This window comes from Capra hircus, chromosome 5 (genome assembly GCF_001704415.2).
Source record: "Capra hircus breed San Clemente chromosome 5, ASM170441v1, whole genome shotgun sequence".
NCBI classification, from domain to species: Eukaryota; Metazoa; Chordata; class Mammalia; order Artiodactyla; family Bovidae; genus Capra; species Capra hircus.
In genome coordinates, this window is record NC_030812.1 from 118,831,630 (window position 1) to 118,854,836 (window position 23,207).

A 23,207-nucleotide genomic window follows, 5' to 3' on the forward strand; every position below is an offset into this window, starting at 1 on the left:
TGCAATGGAGGTGAAGGGATGGGATGGAGAAGCTACTGAGTTCAATTTGGGGCAGCTTGAGTGTGTGGTGCTTATCAGGGATCCTAGCAGAGCTATTCAACAAACACCTGAAAAATAGGATTAGAATCCTAGGAAGAGGTTAAGCTGAAAATAAAAGAATTGATAGTGGTTAAATCATGGGAAGAGATGAAATCATTCACAGTGAATATATAAAGGGAAAAGAGAAAATGGACTAGGAAGAAGCCCTTAAAAACATCAGCACTGGGACTTTCCTGGTGGTCCAGTGGCTAAGATGCCACACTCCCAACACAGAGGGCCCGGGTTCAATCCTTGGTCAGGAAACTAGATCCCACATGCCGCAACTATGATCCAGTGCAGCCAAATAAACAAAAAATCAGCACTTAAGAAGGAAACAAGGCCATAAAAGGTGCTGATAAGCAGTCAGAAATGTAGGGAACTGGGGAGTGTGTACTTGAAGCCAACAGAAGAGAGGAGGAAAGGAGGAAAATTAATTCATGTAGTCAAAAATATTCATATTTATTGAATATCAGCCATTGTTTTAGGTGCTTAGGAATATTTCACCAAACAAAACAGATAATAACTTGCCCTTGTGGAGTTTTCTTTCTAGTCAAGAGAGACAGACAACCTGACTTCCCTAGTAGTCCAGTGGTTAAGAGCTTGCCTGCCAGTGTAGGGGACATGGGTTCGATTCATGGTCATGGAAGATTCTATGTGCCAGGGGGCAAGTAAGCCTATGTGCCACAGCTACTGAGCCTGCACTCTATAGAGTCTGAGAGCCTCAACCACTGAGCCTTCACACCACAACTGCTGAAGCCCACATGCTCTAGACCCCAAGTGCCACAGCTACTGAAGCCTGAGAGCCCCAGAGCCTATGCTGTACAACACGTGAAGCCAGTGCAACGAGAAGCCCACACACCGAAACTAGAGAGTAGCCTCCACTGGGCTGAAGACTAAGGAGAAAGGGTCATGGATGGTGCAGGGACTGACCCCAGGTAGGAAAAGGGTCGCCTTAACCTATGAAGGTAAGGGAACGTAAAGAGATAAGGGTGCAGTGTAGTAGGCAAGTGTCCAGGTAGTCCATGTTCAAAGTTGAAGTTTCTACCTTGCCTATGGACGGCAATAAAAGAGTCCCCCCACCCAAGAATAGACTATCTTGGTTTGAGGAGAAGGATGAAGATTTGGCAGAACTCTGTGCCTCACTAGAGGCACAGAGACGTGCAGCAGAGAAGCAGTGGTAGTATGACTGAGATCACATGGCTGCATAGTATCCTTAGGATGAAGGGTAACTGGCCTGGGAGCTGAAACGTGTGGGTGGTGGAGGCACAAGTAAGCAGTGTGTAAGATGGAGGTGGATACAAAGCAGAGGCTTCAAGGGACATGGAGTTGAGGGGCAGGTAGACTGGGGGCTAGAGCATGTGGCAGCTAGAAGGATGGAGCCTGTGGCAAGAGTAAGCTTGGATCTCAGAGGAGGGAAAGGTCTGGAAAGTAGATCCAGGAAAAGAGCTGAAGTGGAAGAAGAAGACCATGGGATTAAGGTCCATGCATTCCTTTCTGGGAGGTTGTCTAGGATGACAGCAGGTTGAGGATGGAGAGAAGACCTGGGCCAGTGCCAAAGCCCAGGGGAATGAGGGTAATAGCCAACCGTAGGGGTTAGGTGGGCAGAGGTAAAGTGGGGCTGGGAAGGGACTGAGGGATCACCTTAGGGTGTGAAGGCACAGGGAATGTAGGTCCTGGGGACTGAGGAATTCAGAGGCATAAGAATTGCAGGGACCTGGGACCCTGTTTGTGGTCTGAGGGTCTTGCCCACTAAGAAGAGCTTTAATGGAATCTGGGAGCCTTGCTGGAGTGAGAAATGTGAGGATGAGAGAGGTACTTGGATCAGAGATTTTCTGTGGTGTGTGTGTGTGTGTGTGTGTGTGTGTGTGTGTGTGTGTGTGTGTGTGTGTGTGGTGGTGGTGTGAACAGCATGGGAATAGAATGTGTGAGTGATGCTCTGGGCGGTGGTCCTGGGGAGTCTGGGACCACGCCTGGTGTGCAGATGTGAGGGAATTCGAGCTGTGTGATGAGTCCAGGCGTGGGGTAATGGGTGAGCGGCTCACGCGTATGGAATTCAGGGTGTGCAGTGTGAGGATCTGCGGGAGGTGCGGGTGAGGGGCGGGCCTAGGTGAGGAGACCTCGGAGAGGGGCCGGCTGCGAGGGTCGAGGAGATGGGGTGAAGAGACCCAGGGTGAGGAGACATGGGTGAGGAGACCCTGTGAGGGGCGAGAAGACAGGGTGAAGAGACCCAGGGTGAGGAGACACGGGTGAGGAGACTCAGGATGAGGTGACCCAGGGTGAGAAGACCGGGGTGAGGAATTGGTAGTTGCCACACCTTCAGTCTGGCGTCAGACGGTGAGCACCGCGTGGGATGCCGTGGCTTGGGGGTTGGGGCACCAAGGGAGAGTACAGGACCCCAGGCGGGCCGGCCTTTCTCACCTCCCACTTGCCTGTGCTCGGGTCCTGTTCAGCTACCCGCCTCTGACGCCTGAGGCATGAGGCCTCTCCTCAGAGTGACGCCCCTCCCCTTTCCGTTACCAGACCTGCCCCCGGAGCTGATCTCTAGCTTTCATTGGCTGTCTCCTGGAGCGGAAGGGGCGGGGCTACGAGCTCATGCCTATGCGTGCCTGAGGCGGGTCCCAAGTCCTGGCCTTGAGGTCTCATTGGCTGGTCTCCTGGAGCGGAAGGGGCGGGGCTACGAGCTCATGCCTGCGCGCCTGAGGCCTGTCCTAAGTCCTGGCCTTGAGGTCTCATAGGCCGGTCGCTGAGGGCGGAAGGGGAGGGGCTGCCCTGGCTGGTTGCTCAAGTGGGTACATCTCAAATGAGCGGCGTGCTTGGATTGAGGGGTGGCTGAAGTTGAGGCACGGCAAAGCTCAGACGAGAAGGGGACATCCCCGTTCTGATGGGAATGTTTTCCCCCTTGCTCCTGATCATAAATCTGGGGACGCTGGGCAGTCTGCCTGACCAGTGTGTCGCCAGTATACAGGAGGCATTTGGCACAGACAAGTGCTAGTAACCACTGTTGGGTGAGTAGTGGATGCGCAAGTATTTTTTCTCACCGCTACCACGCACTGCCAACATTGTTACAACTGCCTCACAGAAGAGGGTGCTGAGGCTCAAGGAGATGAGGCAGGGGCCCAGCTCAGGCCCCATCTGGGAGGTGTGGGCACCGGTTCCAGCCACGGTCTGCCAGGTACCCTGGACTCCAGGCAGTAAAGCACAGATCACCAAGCAAGGCCAAGTGAGAGTGCTACTCAACTCCAGAGGGGCTGTACATAAAGCTCTGGTGAAGAGGAGGCTAAAGAGATCACTGTGGCCCCTGTAAGTCAGCCCAAGGACATAGAGTTACCTTAGGAGGGTGGTAAGCTTAAGAGTGGCAAGGTGAAGGGGTCTCTCTGGCTGCTGGAGGGAGAGTAGAAATGGAGCAGCTGTTGCTGTTGGGGTGCATGATGATGGAGGTAGGCACAGGAAAGGGGGTGGTCATGGTGGAGGGAAGTACAGAGTCAGAGCCATTTAGAAGATTGACTTGACAAGGCTTGGTAATGTGGGAGAGAGAAGGCATGGATGAGGAGCTGCAGACGGACACCACTGGCTCAGATGGGGAGGAGTGGCAGAGAAGGCAGTTTAGGAGGTTGTTAACTTCAGTCTTGAATACGTTGAACTCTGCGATCCCTGACAAACCTGCGACCCACTCTCAGGGATTCTGATCCTTAGCAGAGTAGGAAATATATCTAGAGTTGAGCCAGACAGTTCTGGGCACAGAGTAAGGACATGTCTCTTTCTTGAGTCCTCTGTCTGGGCCACATCCCCTTTCCAGGCTGCCAGGTTCCTGCCCCTTCTTAACCTGGTTCTCTGGCTGTTCCTTCCTACCTGTGAGCCACTTGCACACTTCCAATCACTCCACCACTTCCTGAGACTTTCTAGAGCTGATTTCTGTTATAGCATCCCAGAAAAACATGGATCAGGAATAACTGAGGGGTAATGAAGACAGCTTCAGGGAAGGAGTTTACCAGGCTGAGAAAGGGGACAGGATTCTAGACAGGCGGTTCAGTAAAGGCAAAGGTGTGGATTTGCCTGCCTCCTTTAGAAAAGAAGAGTGAAGTTGGGGTTCAGGGTTCTTGTGGGGGAGTGTAAGAGACTAGAAATCAGTTGATCTGAAATGTGAGGGCCTGGAAGTGGAGGTGGGTGTCTGAAACACCCTGTAAAGACCATGCCAAGAAGGATGGACTCCCAGGGAGTCCAGAGCCATCTATCTGCCCATGCACTTGTGCATCTGAAACTGGCTAACTGTCCGCCAAATGCTTCCTTTATAGCCTGGGCACGCAGCTAGACTACATTTCCCAGCCTCCCTTGCAGTGTGAGTCCTGGCCAGCGGGATATGGGTAGAAATGCTCTGTATCACTACCAGGCCAAGTCCATAAAAGCCTCCTATGAGTGAGCCCTCTTTCTCTCTCCTCCATGACCTGAGGGATGTTGATTTCCAAAGCAACTAGCAAGCTACCTGAGGAAAGCAGGACTTCTAACAGCCCATTTTTGAATCATGGTATGGAGCAGAGTCTGCTTATCAGCCAACTGAATAAAAATTAAACTTCAACTGGGCTAAGCCATTGAGATTTCCGGCTTTGTCTGCTATGACTGCTAGCCTCAACTAACAGTGCAGATCCACACATCTGTGGGTCACCAATACAGATTTGCATCCGGTGCGTAATTATTGGGAAGTTTATACCCTGGTTTAGCATTGTGGTTTCTTCTCTTATTTCAACCAAGAACAGATAAGATAAAAGAACTTTGACTGAATTTAACCTTAATTAAAAGCCAGCTTGTTCTCCCAGGGCTGGGCAAGCTGATGTCTCCCAGAGGCCAACCAAATCCAGACAGTTTCCCAGGGTAGATCATGCAGGCACCTGAGAGGCAAAGGTCTGTGAAAGTACTTTTGGAAGCCCAAGAAAGCTCTGAAACGGAGTGTACCATTTTGTGAGCATAGCTGTATTTTTACGAGCTTCTCACAAGACTCAGAAGAGGCTATGTGTACATGCATGGCCGAGTCCCTTTGCTGTTCACCTGAAACTATCATGGTATTGTTTGTTAACTGGTTATGCTGCTGCTGCTGCTAAGTCACATCAGTCGTGTCTGACTCTGCGATCCCATAGACAGCAGCCCACCAGGCCCCCCCGTCCCTGGGATTCTCCAGGCAAGAACGCTGGAGTGGGTTGCCATTGCCTTCCTTCTCCAATGCAGGAAAGTGAAAAGTGAGAGTGAAGTCGCTCAGTCGTGTCTGACTCTTAGCGACCCCATGGACTTCAGCCCAATACAAAATTAGAAGTTAAAAAAAAAAAAAAAAAGAGCTTAGGACCCTTCGTCCTGGGAATCATCTCATGCTCTCAGGGTTCTGACAAGCTTCAAATCTATTATCAGGAGCCTAACTCTCCTTTCTTTCAATTTATATTTTCAAGGTTTTTAGGCATTTTCACAAACGTTTCTTACAGTCATGCCAGATTCAAACACTTCAAAATTTTAATCACCCAGTCACCCAAATAAAATGTGAACCACCCTTGCCAGCTCCCTAGTCTCTTGGTTTTCCATCCCTTAGTTAAGCCCCATAGTTTCTCCCAACCCCACTGTCACCTGGAGCAGTGCTTGCTGCTAGACCTTGCTCTATGCTCACTGTGCCCTCAGTTCAGCGCAGTCGCTCAGCCGTGTCCCACTCTCCGAGATCCCATGGACCGCAGCGCGCCAGGCCTCCCTGTCCATCACCAATTCCCGGAGCTTGCTCAGCTCATGTCCACTGAGTCGGTGATGCCATCCAACCATCTCATCCTCTGCCGTCCCCTTCTCCTCCCCTCTTCAATCTTTACCAGCATCAGGGTCTTTTCCCATGAGTCAGTTCTCATCAGGTGGCTAGAGTATTGTGCCCTACTTTGTTCTAATATTATTCTGGTTAGCCAGAATGATCCCATTAAAATTTACAACCGATTATATCATCCTCTGCTCAAACCCCAGTGGCCTCCCACATCATGACTAGAAGCCAGAGCCTGGCCTGCCCCTCCCCTGACCTAACGCCAGCCACAGGCCTCAGGGACAGTTCCTCTACCCCAGCAGGCTCCTCCCACCATGAAGCATTGACCCTTGCCGCCCTCTTGGCCTGAAATACTCTGCCCTCAGGTATATACATGGATTGCACCCTTCTCTCCTGCTGGTTTGAGTCAAATGGCCCCACTCGGGAAGGCCTGGCTCTGCCACTCTGTCTGAAATTGCCACCCATCCCTTCCTTGTTCCTTCCCCTCACTTATTTTTCTCCTTAGCACTGATTACCATCTGACTTACTATGTAATTTGCTCATTCTTCTTGGTTATTGCCTTTCTCCCTCTCTAGACTCTGAAGCCCCACAGAGAGGGATTGTTTTTGCCAGTTTCGCTCACTGCTGTGTCCCAGTGCTTAGCACACTGAGTGCTCAGTAAGTTCTTGCTAAATGGATTACTCAAAAGCCTCCTGGTGTCCCTGCCAGCCACTCCGTCCCCGGATCCGTGCCTGCCTCACCAAGTGGTGACATCCTCGTGGGCACGCGGTGCCTTGTTCACCATGGAATCTCCCACACAGAGCCAAGTAGATGGCGGCTGCTCGGTAGACACTGGCTAATAAGAGAAGGCCGAGGACTGTGTCTAATGCACATTTGGTTCTCAGCACCTAGCAGAGCAACGGGATCTAGATTTGTTCAGCCTTGCGGCAGTGGTAACTGAGTACCCGCTTATACTTTCATATTAATTTTTTTGTTTACTTGTGATATTAATAAAAAGCTGGACTGAAGAAAGGCCTGTTGCTCCAGATTATCCTGTGTCCTCTCACAGACACGACCACCTGGCACCCAGACTCAGGCCTGGGACTGCAGCTCCTCCCTATGCCGAGGCTTGCACAGAGCCGTGCTCCTGCCCAGGGAGGTGCAGAGGGCGTGTCGGTGCAGAGGAGGCAGGTGGGCCCTAGTTCCAGCAGACAAACAGTGGCACCAGGGAACGGGTGGAGGTTCTGAAGCAAGAATTTATTCCAAGTGCATATGTGGGTGTGGACAGCAGAGACCTGTATTAAAAGCAGGTCAGAAGCCTCTCACAGTCTCCAGCCCTAGCCCTTCCCTGGCCACCTCACTGGCCTGAGCTAGAGCAAGGGAAGGGCCTCCTAGTCCCCCACCCCTCAAAAAACCCATAGGTACTTAAGGGCTAAAGCAGAACCATACAGCCTTATTTTTATTAGCATCTAGCAAGAAAAAAAATCAAGATTCCCTCCAGCCCTACCTCTGCCACCTGAGCCCTCAGGGAGCAGTGTCAGCTGGGGGAGCACTTGTTTCCGGAGATGTTCTTGGAGCCTAGGCACCTATGCGCTGCCACCCCTGTGCCTGAAGGCTGACCACAGGCCCCCTCCTCCACTCTGTGGGGACAGAAGGGCAGCTGGCATCTCTCCAGCCCTTAGCCATCAGCCTTGGAAACTTGGAAAAGATTGGCGATGTCTAGCAGAGCTTGGCGGATCTGGTTCCCAAAGCGCTGGGCATTCTGTGGAAGTCAAGAGTTCAGACCAAACTCCAGGTGAGCCCCCGCCCCCTGGCCACAGGAGCAAGGGTCCTTCCCGACGCGCCCTGGGCCGACCCTCCTCAGGCGGAGTAGCGGCAGGGCAGACTCACCGTCTCTGAGCTGGAGAACTTGCTGGAGACGTGGAAGAAGATGGTGTTCTCACCTGCGATCATGTAGGAAACACCGTAGCCATCATCTGCCACCTGAGGCAGCGTGGAGGGTAAAGAAGCAGAGGTGAGCTGACCTTGAAGATCTGAAAGCCAAGCTGATGTTATCCTTGCTCTGCCCACAAGGTTCACAGGAAGGGGCCCACCCCCAGGAAACCGTGGGAAAACAGGGTTGCAGACCCACCAGGGGACCCACGGCCTTGCGTCCCCTCAGGAGGCTCAAGAGCACCGCCTCTCTCCACGGCGTCGCCAGTTCCCTGACCAACTAGCCTGTGTGAATCTCAGTGGGAGAGCTGGACTCTCTGTAAGCCCCCTTCAGAGGGCGCATCAGCTTCAGGCAGGGTCACTCCAGCAGGGGTGAGCTCCCATCCACTTTCCTCCCAACAGGTCTATAGGTACCCATTCTGTTCCCATGCCAGACAGGTCCAGGCCTGTGCTCTTGCGTCTGGTCTGACCCCCTTGAGTCCCTGTACTCTCCAAAGACACGCCCGTCCCCTGGTCCTGCCCACCTGCCCACCTTCAAGGGCACTTACAGGGCCAAAGCCACCGCCAGCACCCAGGTGTTTGGGGTACTTGTTTGGGTCGAACATACGGATCTGGAATTGAGCGATCTGGCTAGTGGAGAGGCGCCAGGGTTCTGAGAGCACCTGCGACAGGGAGGCCCTGCCGTCAGACGCGCTGCACACCCGCGGACAGGTAGTGCCTGAGGCGTCCTGGCTGAGGACGCAGAAGGGACGGACGCAGCGCCTTCCTGACTGCGGCCCTGGTCCCCGGTCTGTTCTCACCGTTACAGCATCTGCACAGAACCCTCCACCACAGGACCTGCCTGTCCTGCCCCTGCCTCTACCCGCACCCCGAGCTGTTGCTCCATATCCCACACCGCGGCCTCAGTGGCTGTCTGGGCACTGAAGGCTCCCTCCGCCCGGACACCCCGTCCCCCTGAGCCTCTGCACTTCCCTCATGGGCGCTGCCGCCCCGACATGTCACACTGGTCCGTCCATCCCCCCTCACGCGGACACCCACTCAACAAGGGGAAGGCTGCTGCTCGCGGCCAGTCCGCAGGCCTGAGAGGGGCGTGGAGCAGGCAGAGCCACCGAGAGCGGGCCTGCGGACAGACACGCCCGTCCACACTGACCTCAGCCAGGAAAGGGGACTCGACTCCCAGGTACTTGGAGACCACGTAAAGGCAGAAGAGGTGCCTGTCGATGCCCGCCCCTGTCATGGCCAGGCGGTACATGTTCTGGTGCTTCTCAGCAGCCTTCCGGAACAGACGCCGGAGGTCTTCGTTCTGGGGGCAGAAACAGGGCCGTGAAGAGTGGGTCTGACCCCGAACCCACAGAGGCCGAGCGGTCGCCTCAGCACGAGGCCGTGGGGGCTTACCGGGTGGCGCCCCTGCACCATGGCCTGAACAAATGCTGTGGACTCACGGGTGCAGGAGCGCACGGTCTCTGTCCGGCCCTCGCGGAACATTCTAGTCATCGAGGCTTCGTAGGTCAGGCAGAACTTGCCCTTGTCCTGGGGAACACAGAAGGTGAACCTTGGGGTGGGCCCGGGTGCCACCCCGCCCGCTCGGCGGCCCGGGGCTCCTACCCGGAAGTGCGCCAGCTGCAGGGCGATCTGCACGAAGGCGTCAGGGCTGGTCCGGCACTTCTTGATGAGGCCTTTGCCAAAGGGCAGGAACTGGAAGCAGTACAGCTCCACGTCGTCCGCCAGAGCCTTGGCCACCTGGTAGGAACTCTCGATGACAGCCTGGCACTGCCAAGACACGGAGAGGTCAGCTGGGGGCAGAGCTCTCCAGCAGGGCTCCAGGGTCATGTCCAGAAGGCCTGAGGGTTCGTAACGGAGGAAGGCAAGGCTGGGCAGGCCTCGATGTCCTCAGGAGGACAAGCCACAGACAGGCTGGGGGCGTTAGCGCAGAGGCGGGGCTGGGCTCTGCGGGGGAGCGGGCACTGGCGGGGGGGGAGCTCACGCCTCACGTTTTTCTCCAACCCCCAGACGGTCCTGGGGTCTCTGTTCTCCCTGGAGTCGGTCTGGACCATAAGAGACACTCGGACCTTCCCCCTGAGAGTGGGGCTGGGACAAAGGGGAGGCCTGCAGGGCATCTCAGGCCCTTGCCTCTCTCACACAGCCACCCCTGCCCCTTCTCGGCCCGCACACCTGCTCAGAAATGTCCCACTGGAGTCGCTGAGGCGGGGGCAGCACAGGGTTGGGTTTGCCCAGACAGTGCCCCGTCTCTGTGTAGCCCAGATGGAAGGAGTCGGTGCCCAGGACAAACTGCAGGGGAAGGTCAGGCTGAGAGGCTGTCCTTGCCCTGCCACCCCACCCCAAGCCTGCGCCGCAGGGCCCCTCCCGGGGCCTGTTACCTCCCAGAGGTGCCCTATGATAGGGGCGTCTGCCCACGCGTGCTCTGTGTTGAGTCCCAGCTGGCCGTTCTTGAAAGAGATGAGTGTGAAGGACTTGTCGAACCACCTGCAGCGGGAGGAGAAGGGCAGCGGGGGAGGCGGGGGGAGCTCCGGGGCCGCGAGCGGGGGAGCCGGGGCGTGTACCTGTTGTAGCAGTTGCCGTGCAACAGGGCCTTGCCGTAGAGGCTGAGGCTGGCCTCGTCCTCTGGGTCGTAGTGGTGAGACTCCTCGTCCAGAGCCACGAAGAACGCAGCGCGCTCGATGGCATCCAGGGCAGCCTTGTTCTTGCCAGAGCTGAAGAAGGCCTGGCGTGCCTGCGCCCACTCCACTCTGAAGGCACAAGGGCAGAGTGAGTGGGGCCCCCTGCAGGATGAGAGCCCTGCCCAGGACCTGTGTCTGCAGACTCTGCACACCCCCATCCAGCCAGCAGCAGTTAGAGGTCACAGCAGCGACTCCCTGTTGCTGCCACCGGTGTTCCTGACGACGGCAGGTCCTGGTCAACACCGGGCACCCCGGGCCTACGTCTCCGTCAGGCCTCCTGCCTGAGCTCCAGGGTGGCACGTGGGACTGAACTCCCCTCCTCCTGGTGCCCCAGCGTGGGCCCCAATACCTTCCCCCTGCAGTGAGGGCTGCCAGCCTCTCCTCCCCGGGCTGGGGTGGGGAGGGGTCGTCCAGGATTCTCTGGAACTGCATCTCCAGGTCCCGAGGCTTGAGCAGGCGGCAGCCCTCGTAGAGCCACAGCTTGAAGAAGCGGCCCTTGTGGTAGACGGCCACGTGCCTGCTGTCCGGGAGGTGCTGGAGCATGTCTGTGGCAGAGGCCAGGGTGGACTCAGGCAGAAGCAGGGCCCCTGCCCCACATGCCTGCCCAAAGGCCCCCAGCCCCACACCAGGTGGCCACGAGGACCTCCGCCTGGCCTGCCTTCCGCCAACTTTTGGGCATTGAGCCAGAGCTTCCCCACCTCTCACTTAATGCCAACCACAGTCCCATGAGGCATTTCACAGAAGAGGAACCTGGAGCTCTAGGAAATCACAGGCTGTGCTGGAGCCAGAAATGCAGGCGCCGCTCGGGTGGCCCTGGGCAAGCCCGCCCTCCTGCTCTACAGGCCCCTCAAGGCAGGAGCCTTGTTAGGCTCCCTCCTGCTCTTGCGCAGGAGACTCTTCCCGTGTGCCGGGAGCCCTGCAGGGAGGGGCTCCGTCCTGGCCTCTCAGCGCCCCAGCAGTAGCATCGTGCCTGTAAATAGTAGGTGTCTACTATCGGCCACAAACTGACTATCTTTCACAGTGTCACGACCCTAAGATGCTGAGGATGCTCAGGGAGCAGCAGGCAGCAGGGCACTGGTGTGGTGGGCCCATGGCTGGCAGGGAGGGGCCTCCACCCAGGCCCCAGCACGGGCGCCCGGGTGCGACCCCGTACCTGTGTCCTTCCCCGGGATGCGAGTGGTGTTGAACATCCTCTCCATCTGGTAGGAGCACATGGGCACAAGGCCCAGTGCCATCACCTGGGAGGAAGGCCCAGCACGGCTCAGATGCGGCCCCTCTTCCGGTCACGCCCGCACCCCCAACACAACTCACCGGCTTGATCTCTTCACGGTCCAGTTTACGGCGATACGTGATCATGGCGTGGACAGCATTTCCCAGGCGGGCAGCCTGCACGTCTGTGTTCTTGACAAGCACGAGGTCCTGCAGGGAGACAGCAGAGCCTGCAGGGAGGCCGTGGCGCGTGTGCACAGGGGGCCCTCTGTCTGGGGTGTCTCGGCCCCTTTCTCCAGTCCATCCTGCACACTCTCTGAGGCCAAGTACCAGAGGTGAAACGCATGACTGGTCATGTCACCCCCTGCCCTGGCTTCCACCTGAGCTTCTTTTCCAAACCCCTTGGAGCTGTTGACATTTTATTTATTTTTCTTGGAGGAAGAGGTTCTGCCACCACAGAACAGCTTAAAACCTCTGGCCTAGACAAGCTGCACATAGGTTTCTAGAAAGATAGCTTTGTGGAGGAGGGGCATGGCAGCACCCTACTTGAAATGTGCTTTGGAAGAAGGAGAGGAGAAGGCGAGCAGGTCTGTGGCTGGGCGGCACCCCCGGTGGGTTCTGCAGCCTTGGCCTGGGAGCAGGAAGAGGGCCGCTCCCATGGGGTAGGGACCGGCAGGCTAGGGACCTGAGCCCTAAGAGCAGCGACTCTGGGTCTACTTGAGACGCACTTAAGGAAGTTCCCTGCTGTCAGGACAGCTGGGAAGTCAAGGCTGGAAAGCCAGTGGGAGAGCAAGGAAGGAAGTGATAGAGCCCGAGCTGGGCAGGGCAGTGAGCAGAGGAGCCCGGGGGACAGCATCAGGCTGCGGGGTCGGCTCGGCTCTCCGGATGCCCAGTATTTCCATCACCTGCAAGCAGCCTCCTGACGACTGCTGTAGGACATGCACCCCCATCTTCCCTCTGCTCCAGGCCTCACTCCAGAACCTCCGCTTGCTCATGGAAACTACCACCGCGGCTCTGAGCTGTCCTCCAGGTTCTGCCCCGAGACCAGAGTGGGGACACGGTGAACACAGAGCTCTTACCATGACGTAGTAGTTGCTGTTGACCATGAGGGGGTTCCTGCCCCGCAGGTAGACGTACTCCTCCCACCAGTCGCTCACCTGGGGGTGGACGGGAGGTTAGAGTCGGGGCAGAGGGCGGGGTGTGAGCAGCCAGCACACAGGCCGGGTGAGGGTAAGCCTAGCAGGGAGAACTCACGTAGTTGGTTGCCCACCAGGACTTGAGCACCAGGTACTTCTGCAGCCTGGGGGCGGTCTTCTCCTCGAACTCCTTGGCCAGCATCTCCATTCGGTAATACTGCTCATCATCCAACAAGTGTTCCACGGATTCCAGGTACTGTCCAGGCAAGCCAGCATCAGTGCGAGGGCCAGGCAGCAGGAGCCGCCTGTGTCCTGACCTTCCTCCAAGCCCAGCCTCACGGCTCCCTCTCAGGCTGACTCTTTGTAGGCGGCAGTCTCATGTCTGAGTGAGTTCTTTGAGTCCAGCCTGCCCTGCACCCAGGCCCTCACCCGATGAACTGTGGCTGGCACGCTGGGCACCGGCAGCTTGGGCAGAGACGTCTGGAAGCTGTAGAGCATGGGCCGTCGGCCAGACAGAAGGCGGACGCAGACCTGAGGATGCAGAGTAGAGAATGTTGAGGGGGAGGCTGCAGGAAAGAGCAGAAAGTAGCAAACGCTGGAGGGGCTGCCCCAGACCCTCGGAACCGGGACCCACCCTGCCGGGCACCAGCGCCCTGCCTGGTTGTCCCCTCCAGCTCAGAACCCAAAGTGAGGCCCCGCGGTCTCAAACCAGATGCCTGGACCCCTCCACTGGCTCCCACTCACAGCCCAGACTCTGGTCAAGTGGCTGGTCTGGCCGTGCATCTCAAACATCCAACCGTGGTAGGAAAGAAGCAGTTTCAGGGTTTGGCGAAAGAAGAAGATGCCCATCACCCAGACGCCCGTGGAGAAGACGGCCATGCTGAGGAGGTCCGGGTGTATGGGGTCCGGTAGGGACGTCTGTCAGAGAAGAGGAGAGGCCTGCAGCGGCTCCACTGGAGGCCACCCGCAGGGAAATTCTGATTCTGCAGCCCTGATATACATAAAGCCATCCGGGGTAGGCACCAGAGGCGGAGAAACTCCCTGGATACACTCACATCTGAGCGCCTGAGGGCCTCACACACGAACTCCCAGAAGCAGGGACAGAGCCGGCGGCCACCTCCAGGGAGGGCTGCCCCGTGGCCTCCGGGGGCCAGTGTCCTGCAGGCCCAGGAGTTCCGGCCGCAGAGCCCACCCGGCCCTCTCTTATGGCCTTGCTTCTTACCCCTCAGGAAGCCATCTCTGGATATAATAGACCAGTCCCATGGAAACGTCCACGTTGTAGCAGGAGGAACCCACTGTTGTCATAACCACAACCAGCCAGCTGGTGGGGCTGCCAGGGTACACGCCCCTCAGGATGCCATTCTGCGGGCAGAAACAGGCATGCTCACAGAGCAGGAAGGGCTCGGTGAGCGGAGACCTGTGCGGCCTTTGCCCGCTTTCACTCCTCCAAATCCCACACCTGCAGCACCTGACTGCTGCGCCCCAGGACCACCTCCTGCTCCTGTCCCCCCGCCTCCAACTTGAGCACCCCTCTGGGCTCTGCAGGGCTGGAGCCTGTCACTCAGCAGAGCTGCCAGCCCAGGGAGGGGAGGAGGACCTTGACAACGGGCAGCAGCTGACACCTGGCCTCTGCTTCCCTGGAAGGCTGGATTCTGCACCTGCTGGGAGATAGAGGCCAGGACCGCCTGCGCCCACCTTGATGCGAATCAGGCGTTTCTTCCAGGACCTGACCCCAGACAGATAGATCTGTTTCAGCACCTCCCGACTGAGCTGGAAGTCGACCCCCTCTGGGGTCACAGTGAACTGGAAGGCCACAGCCTGGTGCGCTTCCGCCATCCTGGGGGTTGCTTGGCACCTGGGAGGCGGCAGGAGGGGGCGTGGGCAGGCTCAGCCGCCGAGCCGAGGCTCCGCCCCCGCTATAGTCCGCGCTTCTGGCCCGCCCCCACCTCCCTCCCTGGGCCAGCCCAGCGTCGTGTCCTGGTTTCCCCCAACCCCTGGCCGCAGGTCGGTCCTTCAGCCTCGCCAACCGCCTCAGAACTTTCGCACAATGGTGCGGTGGTCGGCAAGGGGGTCAAGGCCTTGAAAAGTTCAGAAACCCCGAGGACAGCAAAGGGCGGCCTCGGGGATGGGGGTGAGTGGCCTCGGAAGCGGAGTAGGTCTGGTTTGGAGTGAGGCGGGGTGTGCGTACCCCTAGCCGTGTCACGTGGGACCTTGGCACCAGCCTCCACCCACCCTTTCCCCCACACCCCCACCCCTACGCGAGCTCAGAGCCCTGGGCCCAGTCGGCGGCCCGAGCTAGCCCGCAACTCCACTCACAGCTAGGGTTTGCTCCTGTTCGATTGTGCGGCCAGTCGCTCTGGCCCGTGTCCGCACGTCCTTCAGGGCAGGCCACCTAAGACCCGCCCTCGCCGGGAACCTGACACCCACTCCCGAATTTGGGTTGAGAACAGATACGGGGCGCAACGAGAATCTACCCCCGCCTCACGACGAGAATCAGGAGTGGGGACGCAGAGCGGGTTTCTGCAAGCTGAAGATCTCTCAAAGGTCTGGGAGCCTGGGGGTGCCCAACGGGGCTCACGTGAGGAGGGCGGCATTTGAACTAAAAATAGCTGAATGTAGGGAAAAGGTCGTCCGGGTGTCAGCTGTGCCTCCTGTTCCCTGAGGGCCAGCGCTGAGGGTGGGGCAGCCCCGCCTCAGGGCCCTCTTTGCAGCCGTGACTCCCCAGTACCCAGCCCAAGTCCCCTAGGGATTTATCACATCTAAGCTGCAAGCAGACATGACTGCCAACTAAGGTCCGTCTAGTCAAGGCTATGGTTTTTCCTGTGGTCATATATGGGTGTGAGTTGGACTGTGAAGAAGGCTGAGTGCTGAAGAATTGATGCTTTTGAACTGTGGTGTTGGAGGACTCTTGAGAGTCCCTTGGGCTGCAAGGAGATCCAACCAGTCCATTCTGAAGGAGATAAGCCCTGGGTGTTCTTTGGAGGGAATGATGCTAAAGCTGAAACTCCAGTACTTTGGCCACCTCATGCGAAGAGTTGACTCATTGGAAAAGACTCTGATGCTGGGAAGGATTGGGGGCAGGAGGAGAAGGGGACAACAGAGGATGAGATGGCTGGATGGCATCACGGACTCGATGGACGTGAGTCTGAGTGAACTCCGGGAGTTGGTGATGGACAGGGAGGCCTGGCATGCTGCAATTCATGGGGTCGCAAAGAGTCGGACATGACTGAGCGACTGAACTGAACTGAAGCTGCAGCCAGGGATGGGGGGTGCAGATGGCTCCCACTGGCAGAACGGCCCCTGACCAGCGTCAAGCCCAGATCACCCAACAGCTGTACTTCTCAGGAGGGGAACGCGAGGCTCCTTGCAGTGGTCCTTGGTCAATCTGTGTGCAATTCTTGGTGGGTGCTTTCCACAACACCCAAGGAGGGCTAGGACAGGGCACGAGGGGTGCAGGGAGTTTATTGTCTTACGGTGCATACGCCAGGGCTTCTGCCCACTTCCCGCGGGGGGAACCTGGGGTCAGGGGGAGATCAGCCTCCTTAACTCCAGTCTCAGTGCGGCTCAGCTCAGCCCCCTAGGGCTTCCCCTGTGCCCCTCCCCCCAAGGTCCTGCCCTGGAGGCTCCAGGAGAAATTGCAGGAGTTGGAGGCGGAGTCAGGATGAGGGGTGCAAGCTGGTCAGCTGGCCCTTCTGCTGGAAGTAGAACTGGAACCGAGACTGCGCATACTCCTAGGCAAAGAATTCCCAGATGGTGAGAATGCTTGGGCCCAGCACCCCCCAGCCCCTCAGTCTGCCCAAGGCCACCTGACTACGCATAGATGTCCGAGAGGGCCCGAGGCCCCTGATGCGCTCCCTCCCCACATCTATCGCACGTATCTGGGTTACTTACCAAATAACCAAATTCTATAGTGGACATGGATGCCTGAAGAATGGACCAGAGACCCCAAAAGAAATGAGATGCCAGGGCATACCTAAGGGCAGGAGAAGCGTTCAGAGGACACCCGGCGCCGCCTGAGCCCCGCCACCAGGACGGACGTGCCCCAAGGCTCTGACTGCTCCCCGTCGCCCTAAGCCACCCTGTCCTGACTCTTCCCCGTCTCAAACTGTTCTCCACCAGCCTCAGACCTCACCCTCGCTTCCTGCCGCCACTCTGCACTGACACCTCACCGGCAGCCCGGCATCTGCCCTTCCTCTGCATCCTGCTCTGCCCTGCCACCTGCCTCCCCTCACCGATTAGCTTCCACCAGCAAATCTGCTTCCAGGTTCCTCTGCTCCTCTTGGGAGATGGCCTCACCTTTCTGCACCTCTGCCAGGTAGTGGCGAATGAAATGGAGCTGAGATCAAGAGACCAGAGTCAGGAAATGGGACGCCTGGTGAGGATCTCCCAGTGAACACCCTTCCTCACCATTCCTCCCAGACTTTACCCTCCTTCTCTCGTACAGGCCAGGTCCTGCTCCCCCAGCTTCTGGCCCACATACCTGCTGTCCCTCAGTGGGGTAGTTTGCAGGCTGCGCTTTGTAGAAAGGCCACTCCTCGTGGGTATAATCGTAAACCCACTCACAAAAATGGTTCCCAATGTCAAAGCCCCTGAGGGAATAAGGTGGACACTCAGCCCCAAATACCGTGGGCAGCTAGGATGCAGAGATGAAGGCCTGGTCAGCCTTTCTAGGGCACTGTAGGAACAGGCCCACGGGAGGCCATCTGCTCACCCTCACCTGTAGTTATAACTGCTGTACTCGAAGTCCACCAGCATGAGGCTGTCGGTGTTTTTAGGCTCTGAGAGCAGTAAGATGTTCCCTGGAGGAAAGTGGTGAGATTCTGGTCACTCCAGGGCCCTTTGGCCCCCCTCACCTGAGGCTGGGAGACTCAGATGCCTTCTCTTACCTTCTTGGATATCATTGTGGCAAAAGACCACTGGTGATGGGGTAGTGTCTAGCAGCTTCCTGTAGGGGAACAGGGGCATGGGTCCTGAGCCAGAGTGACAAAGGAGGCTCAGAAGCATCTTTGTGGGCTAAGCCTTGATTCTAGCCCTCAGCAAATCCTGGGGAGGACCCCACTAGGTGCCCACACCCCACACTTCCTGTGCTCTCTGTCCAGCCCCCTCCCGGACCCCTGCCCCTACCCTGTCCTGTCTGCCCCCACCTGAGGTTGCCCATCTCATCCTTCAAGCTGTACATCTCCAGCAGGTTCATCTGGGGAAGGCCGGTAGGGGGCAGGTCCTGGATCTGCTTTAAGTACCTAAAGCCCAAATAACAGGATCCACTCAGTGTACCATCCCTCCCCTCTCCCCTCGGCCAGGCTGTCCTGCCTGTCTGTCACTGAATGGCTTGTCTGGCAATCTCTGGAAGCCTGTTCCGTAAGAGGTCATGTTAGACAGTGGGACACTGGCTTCACTCTCCTGGAGGGGAGGACAGAGCATCAGATACATTCAGTTGCAGCCCAGAGGAGTGACTGGCAGCTTGGGGCTTCAGTCATGTGCGGGCTCCTGACTCACCGCTCCATGGTCCCGAATAGCCAGTGGGGCTCCTTAGTGAAAGGCATCTCCATGCCGTGGAACTTGGCCATCTTCGTGGCAATGGCTGCAGACAACACTGGATCTCGAAGCTCATGTGTCTTCAGTGGCCGGCTCTGCACCCAGGAACCTATCAGGGTGGTGAAGGGGCTGGGGCAGGTGGGGGAAGGGTGGGGGAACGGAGGTGGGGTGGAGTCAGGGCTTGGGGAAAATTCCCTACCTGGGGTGAGGGATGTGAAGGCAGACACTGGGAAGGGGGTTGGGGGGGAAGGAAGTGCTTCGGGTAGGTCAGGGCCGGGCTCGTACTGGGATGTACTGTTCCAGCCGGCCCTCTGGAAAGACTCCGTAGAGCTGGGGCCCCAGCGACCGCTCTGCAAGTATGGCGAACATCACACTTTCAAGGACCAAAGAGTCCACGCCCTGAAGGAAGATGGACAGTGAAGGGACCACAGTCACAAAGGGCCAATGGCAAAGGGACGCAAACACACACGAGGGTCGACTTGCTCCTCCCACAACAGCTGGGACTCACCGCCCGGGGGAGGGGGGGGCTCCAGAGCGCAGGCATTGGTATTATAATGGACAAAATACTCAACCCCTGAACTTCGGTGTCCTCCACTGCGCAGTGGGGGCCACACCACCTGCCAGACTTGGGCGAGGGGTTCCAAGGCCACGGCGGCCCTCACTCGCCCCTCACCTGCAGGATGGCCCCGTACAGCCGCAGCAGCACCTCCCGGGGCTCCTCGCCAACGCTGGGCAGGTGGTCGGGCAGCGAGCAGCGGAAGAGCAGGTTGCTGAGGCCTCCGCTGCAGACCCACAGCAGGGCGCGCTCAGCCCGCCGTCCGCTCCACCGGCCCGGCGTCCAGCCCCCGCGCCCCGCGCCCCCGGCCCGCCCCCGGCCCAGGAATGCCGAGGGTCCCCAGGGCCCGAGCCCGACCCGGCGCGCGCACAGGAGGGGGTGACCCCTGACCTCCCACCTCACTGGGTCAACCCTCAGCTCCTCCGGCCGCGCCTGGCGCCAGGCCCCGCCCAAGTACTCTCGGCACCACTGGTAGGCGCGGCGCTCGGCGTCTCGTGAGCGCGCCGAGCCACGCCGCCGGCTCGGCGCCGCGTCGGGGCACTTAGCCTGCAGCAAGCTGTCCTTGGTCAGGCAGCGTCCGAGAGGCCCTCCTCCGACCACATCGGTCCCCTCGGCCGCCATGGCTCCGGCGCGGCCGGGCCCACGCCCCGTCGCCGCTGAGGCCCTGCGGGCGCCCTCGGCTCCTTCCGGCCGCGCTCGGCTCCGCTTCCGGCCAGCCTGTGCGGCTCGGGTCGCACTCGGGTCGCCTGGTTCTACTCGGCTCTCGGCGGCCCCGCTCGGCTCTCCAGGAGACAATGGTCCCGGCGTGCGTTCCGACGCTATGCCCCGCCCCTGCTCAGGGCGACGTCCAATGGCCTCTCTCTCCTGGCCCGGCCGCCGAGAGATAGGCCGTTGTTTGGACCGCAACCCGGAAGCAGGAAATGGCGCGGGCCAATCAGAAGCTTTATGAGCGGTCGGGCCCTCGGCGCCTGACCTGTTACGTGGGCGAATCACGTAGGCCGGTGGCGCGTCCTAGGAGCCGGTCGGACTCTTCAGGGCGGCTACCCGGGAACGCTCCTGTGAGGCAAGGTGGGCCTTCGCCAGGGTCTGGGAGCGCACAGGGCAGCGTGGGCGGCGGCGGCCCCTCGGTGGACACATTTGGCCCCCGGGGCAGTCGGGCAAGGAAGTTCAGTTCAGTCGCTCTGAGGTGTCCGACTCTGCGACCCCATGAACTGTAGCAATCTATATGATTGCTGATATATACGTATATATGATATATATATATGGTTGACATGTATACGTATATGATATATATGATTGAATCTATATGATAGCAGCAGTCTATAAGGCTGGATGCATCCCCGCCCTCCGGAGCGTCTCTACTAGTTGCAGTGGGAGGAGGCAGATAAACACACAAGACAATTACTCATCGTGAACGGAACTATGCAGGGAACGAGCAGCATGTACTGTGACAGAGAAATGAGGGAGGAAAGCCTTATTTTAGACCAGGCAGCGGAGAAGGCCGGAGAAGGAAATGGCAGCCCACTCCAGTACTGTTGCCTGGAAAATCCTATGGGTGGAGGAGCCTGGTGGGCTGCAGTCCATGGGGTCTGGAAGAGTCCGACACGACTGAGCGGCTTCACTTTCACTTTTCACTTTCATGCCTTGGAGAAGGAAATGGCATCCCACTCCAGTGTTCTTGCCTGGAGAATCCCAGGGATGGGGGAGCCTGGTGGGCTGCCGTCTGTGGGGTCGCACAGAGTTGGACACAACTGAAGCAACTTGGCAGCAGCGGCAGCAGCAGACCAGGTAGTGAGGGCTTTTGTTAAGGCCAGTGCGGTAGCAAAGCCAAGGTCCTATCTGATTTAGTACAGTTGCTCAGTCGTGTCTGGTTCTTTGCAGCCCCATGGACTGCAGCATATCAGGCTTCCTTGTCCGCTACTAACCCCCGGAGCTTGCTCAAACTCATGTCCATCAAGTCAGTGATGGCATCCAACCATCTCATCCTCTGTCCTCCCCTTCATGAGTCTGAGCAAGCTCCAGGAGATGAAGGACAGAGAAGCCTGCCATGCAGCAGTCCATGGGATCACAAAGAGTTGGACAGGGCTAAGTAACTGAACAACAAGAACATGTATGGATGTGAGCGTTGGACCATAAGGAAGGCTGAGTGCCTTTTGAGCACCGAAGAATTGATGCTTTTGAACTATGGTATTGGAGAAGACTTCTGAGAGTCCCTTGGATTGCAAGGAGAGCAAACCAGTTGGTACTAAACAAATCAACTCTGAATATTCTTTGGAAGGACTGATGCTGAAGCTGAAGTTCCAATACTTTGGCCACCTGATGCAAAGAGCTGACTCAGTGGGAAAGACCCTGATGGTGGGAAAGGTTGAGGGCCAGAGGAGAAGGGGGTGGCAGAGAATGAGATGGTTGGATGGCATCATCGACTGAATGAACCTGAGTTTGAGCAAACTGCAGGAGACGGTGAAGGACAGGGAAGGCTGGCGTGCTGCAGTCCATGGGGTCACAGAGAGTCGGACACGACTGAGTGAACAACAACAAAAAAGTTCCACTTGGAAAAGCTTTTCCCTTAAAAAGAAAAAGGAGCTCATTTTACGGTGAAACATGGACAACAGTGTGTGAGTTGCCATTTGTTGTTCAGTCAGTCGTGTCTCCCTCTTGGCAACCCCGTGGATTGCAGCACCACAGTGCAAAAGCGTGAGCTGCCCTGGGGCCCACCACTTCTGTAGCATTCTGTGTTAGCTGTAAGCAGCCAGTCTAATGGGAAGACGGAACGGCTCCTTAAAGACTTGGGTAAAGTCCCAGCTCTAGGGCAGGGCCGTGAGGACGGGGGGCACGTACACTGCATCCAGGAGCAGCGACACAGGCCCCAGAGCCCAGGGGCTTGAGCCCCCTGTTGCTTACCGCCATACTCAGCGACCCACTTGCAGACTTAGCCACTTCTATCTCTGTAGCATTGAGCTCTGCTGGGTTAGACCCCTTGGTTCCCAGGTAAGGAACACTTCCAAAGGGAACTTCCTCTGCTTCCAGGGAAGGACGCCTCCACTGAACCAGGATCTGCAAATTCCACCAGGTCATTTTGATCTCCTCATGCTGGCGAACCAGCAGGCAAAGAAGGAGGGGATAATAGACCCCAATTACTAAGAGTAGATAGGGTCGCTGCTACTTAATGGGGCAATCAGGAGTTGGTCTGCATGGAGACCAAAGCATAGTTAATAGCTATTTATCTCAAACTATTCTAGAAAACTGAAGAGGTGGCAATGCTTCATAACTCATTTTTAAGGCCAGCATCACCCAGATTACAAAAGCAGAAACAGCACACACACATGGTACCATGTCTGATGAACACAGATTGAAAAATCCTCAACAAAACACTAGCAAACCAAATACAATACATTAAAAGGACCATACACCATGATCAAGGGGGACTTATCCCAGGGATTCAAAGATGGTTCAGTATCCCCAAATCAATATGATATACCACATTAACAAAACAAAGGATGAAAACGTTATGATTTTCTCAATAGACGAAGAAAAAGGATTTGATTCAACACCCATTTATGGTTTAAAAAAGATAAAGTGAGCATAGAAGGAATGTCCCTCAACATAATAAGGGCCATACGTGGTGATGGGTTTGATCTCTGGGTTGGAAAGATCCCTGGGGAAGAAAATGACAACCCACTCCAGTTTTCTTGCCTAAAAATTTCCATGGACTGTGGAACCCGGAGGGCTTACAGTCCATGGGGTCATGGAAGAGTCAGATACGACTTAGCAAATAAACAGCAACAGGATGAGCCCATAGCTAACATCATAATCAGTGGAGAAAAATGGAAAGTTACCTCTAAAATCAGAAGCAAGACAAAAATGCACACTCTCACCACTCTTATTCAACACAGTACTGGAAAACCTGGCAAGAGCAGTTAGGCAAGATAAAGAAATAAAAGGCACCCAGCTCGGAAAGGAAGAGGTGAGCTACCACTGTTTGCAGATGACACGACTTCGCATGAAGAAGACCCCAAAGACCCCACCACAAGTATTAGAAACAATGGATAAGAAGGAGCAAGACACGGGTAGGGGACTAAGAAGTGCAGTCTGCCTCTATGTCCATGTGTAGAGTGAGTAATCTTTGAGAGTGTACTGCACAGCGCAGGGAATACAGCCGATATTTCATAACGACGATGAACGGAGTGTACACTCTAAGATGGTGGATCGCTGTGTTGTACACCTGGGGTTCATATATATAAATCAGTGTACCTCAATAAAAAGAAAATGGGGAAAGTATATATTTCAGTGAAAACATTTCTGTGAAGCTATAAGGAGTTTCAATTTTA

The 23,207-nt window shown here is 56.9% G+C and overlaps 3 protein-coding genes across 4 annotated transcripts in view; all 3 read right to left on the reverse strand.

The window, feature by feature from the left end:
- The window catches only part of SYCE3 (synaptonemal complex central element protein 3), a 29,864-nt gene extending 27,292 nt beyond the window's left edge, over positions 1–2,572 (reverse strand). The window contains exon 1 of the mRNA XM_005701591.1: positions 2,508–2,572. The gene's annotated coding sequence lies outside the window, so the exon portion shown is untranslated. The remainder of the gene's footprint in view (positions 1–2,507) is intronic.
- CPT1B (carnitine palmitoyltransferase 1B) lies at positions 7,072–15,649 on the reverse strand. Its single transcript, XM_018048994.1, is given in 20 exon segments — positions 7,072–7,595; positions 7,724–7,816; positions 8,314–8,427; positions 8,916–9,068; positions 9,161–9,295; positions 9,371–9,535; positions 9,938–10,054; positions 10,144–10,249; positions 10,327–10,512; positions 10,793–10,988; positions 11,597–11,681; positions 11,755–11,862; positions 12,732–12,809; positions 12,907–13,044; positions 13,218–13,319; positions 13,533–13,678; positions 13,681–13,706; positions 14,011–14,150; positions 14,484–14,643; positions 15,105–15,649. Coding segments are annotated over 19 exon segments (2,313 nt in total). The 5' UTR covers positions 14,625–14,643; positions 15,105–15,649; the 3' UTR covers positions 7,072–7,511.
- CHKB (choline kinase beta) lies at positions 16,234–19,781 on the reverse strand. 2 transcript variants are annotated; one of them, XM_018048996.1, is made up of 11 exons: positions 19,277–19,752; positions 18,997–19,105; positions 18,609–18,722; positions 18,285–18,418; positions 17,933–18,028; positions 17,675–17,733; positions 17,506–17,587; positions 17,269–17,377; positions 17,021–17,124; positions 16,680–16,761; positions 16,234–16,519 (listed from the first exon to the last, which is right to left on the reverse strand). In XM_018048996.1, the coding sequence occupies exons 1-11, from the start codon at positions 19,498–19,500 to the stop codon at positions 16,445–16,447; spliced, it is 1,188 nt and encodes a 395-aa protein (XP_017904485.1). In that variant the 5' UTR covers positions 19,501–19,752; the 3' UTR covers positions 16,234–16,444. The 2 variants fall into 2 exon arrangements, with proteins under 2 accessions (XP_017904485.1, XP_017904484.1); XM_018048995.1 differs by having other exon boundaries at positions 18,997–19,781.

Coding starts and splice junctions, on each gene's coding strand:
- CHKB (XM_018048995.1), bottom strand. CDS start 19,500: ATGGCGGCCGAGGGGACCGATGTGGTCGGAGGAGGGCCTCTCGGACGC. Junction 18,419..18,608: donor GGCTGGAACAGTACATCCCA/GTACGAGCCCGG, acceptor TCCTGGGTGCAG/AGCCGGCCACTGAAGACACA. Junction 16,762..17,020: donor TTGCTGGTGGAAGCTAATCG/GTGAGGGGAGGC, acceptor TCCTGCCCTTAG/GTATGCCCTGGCATCTCATT.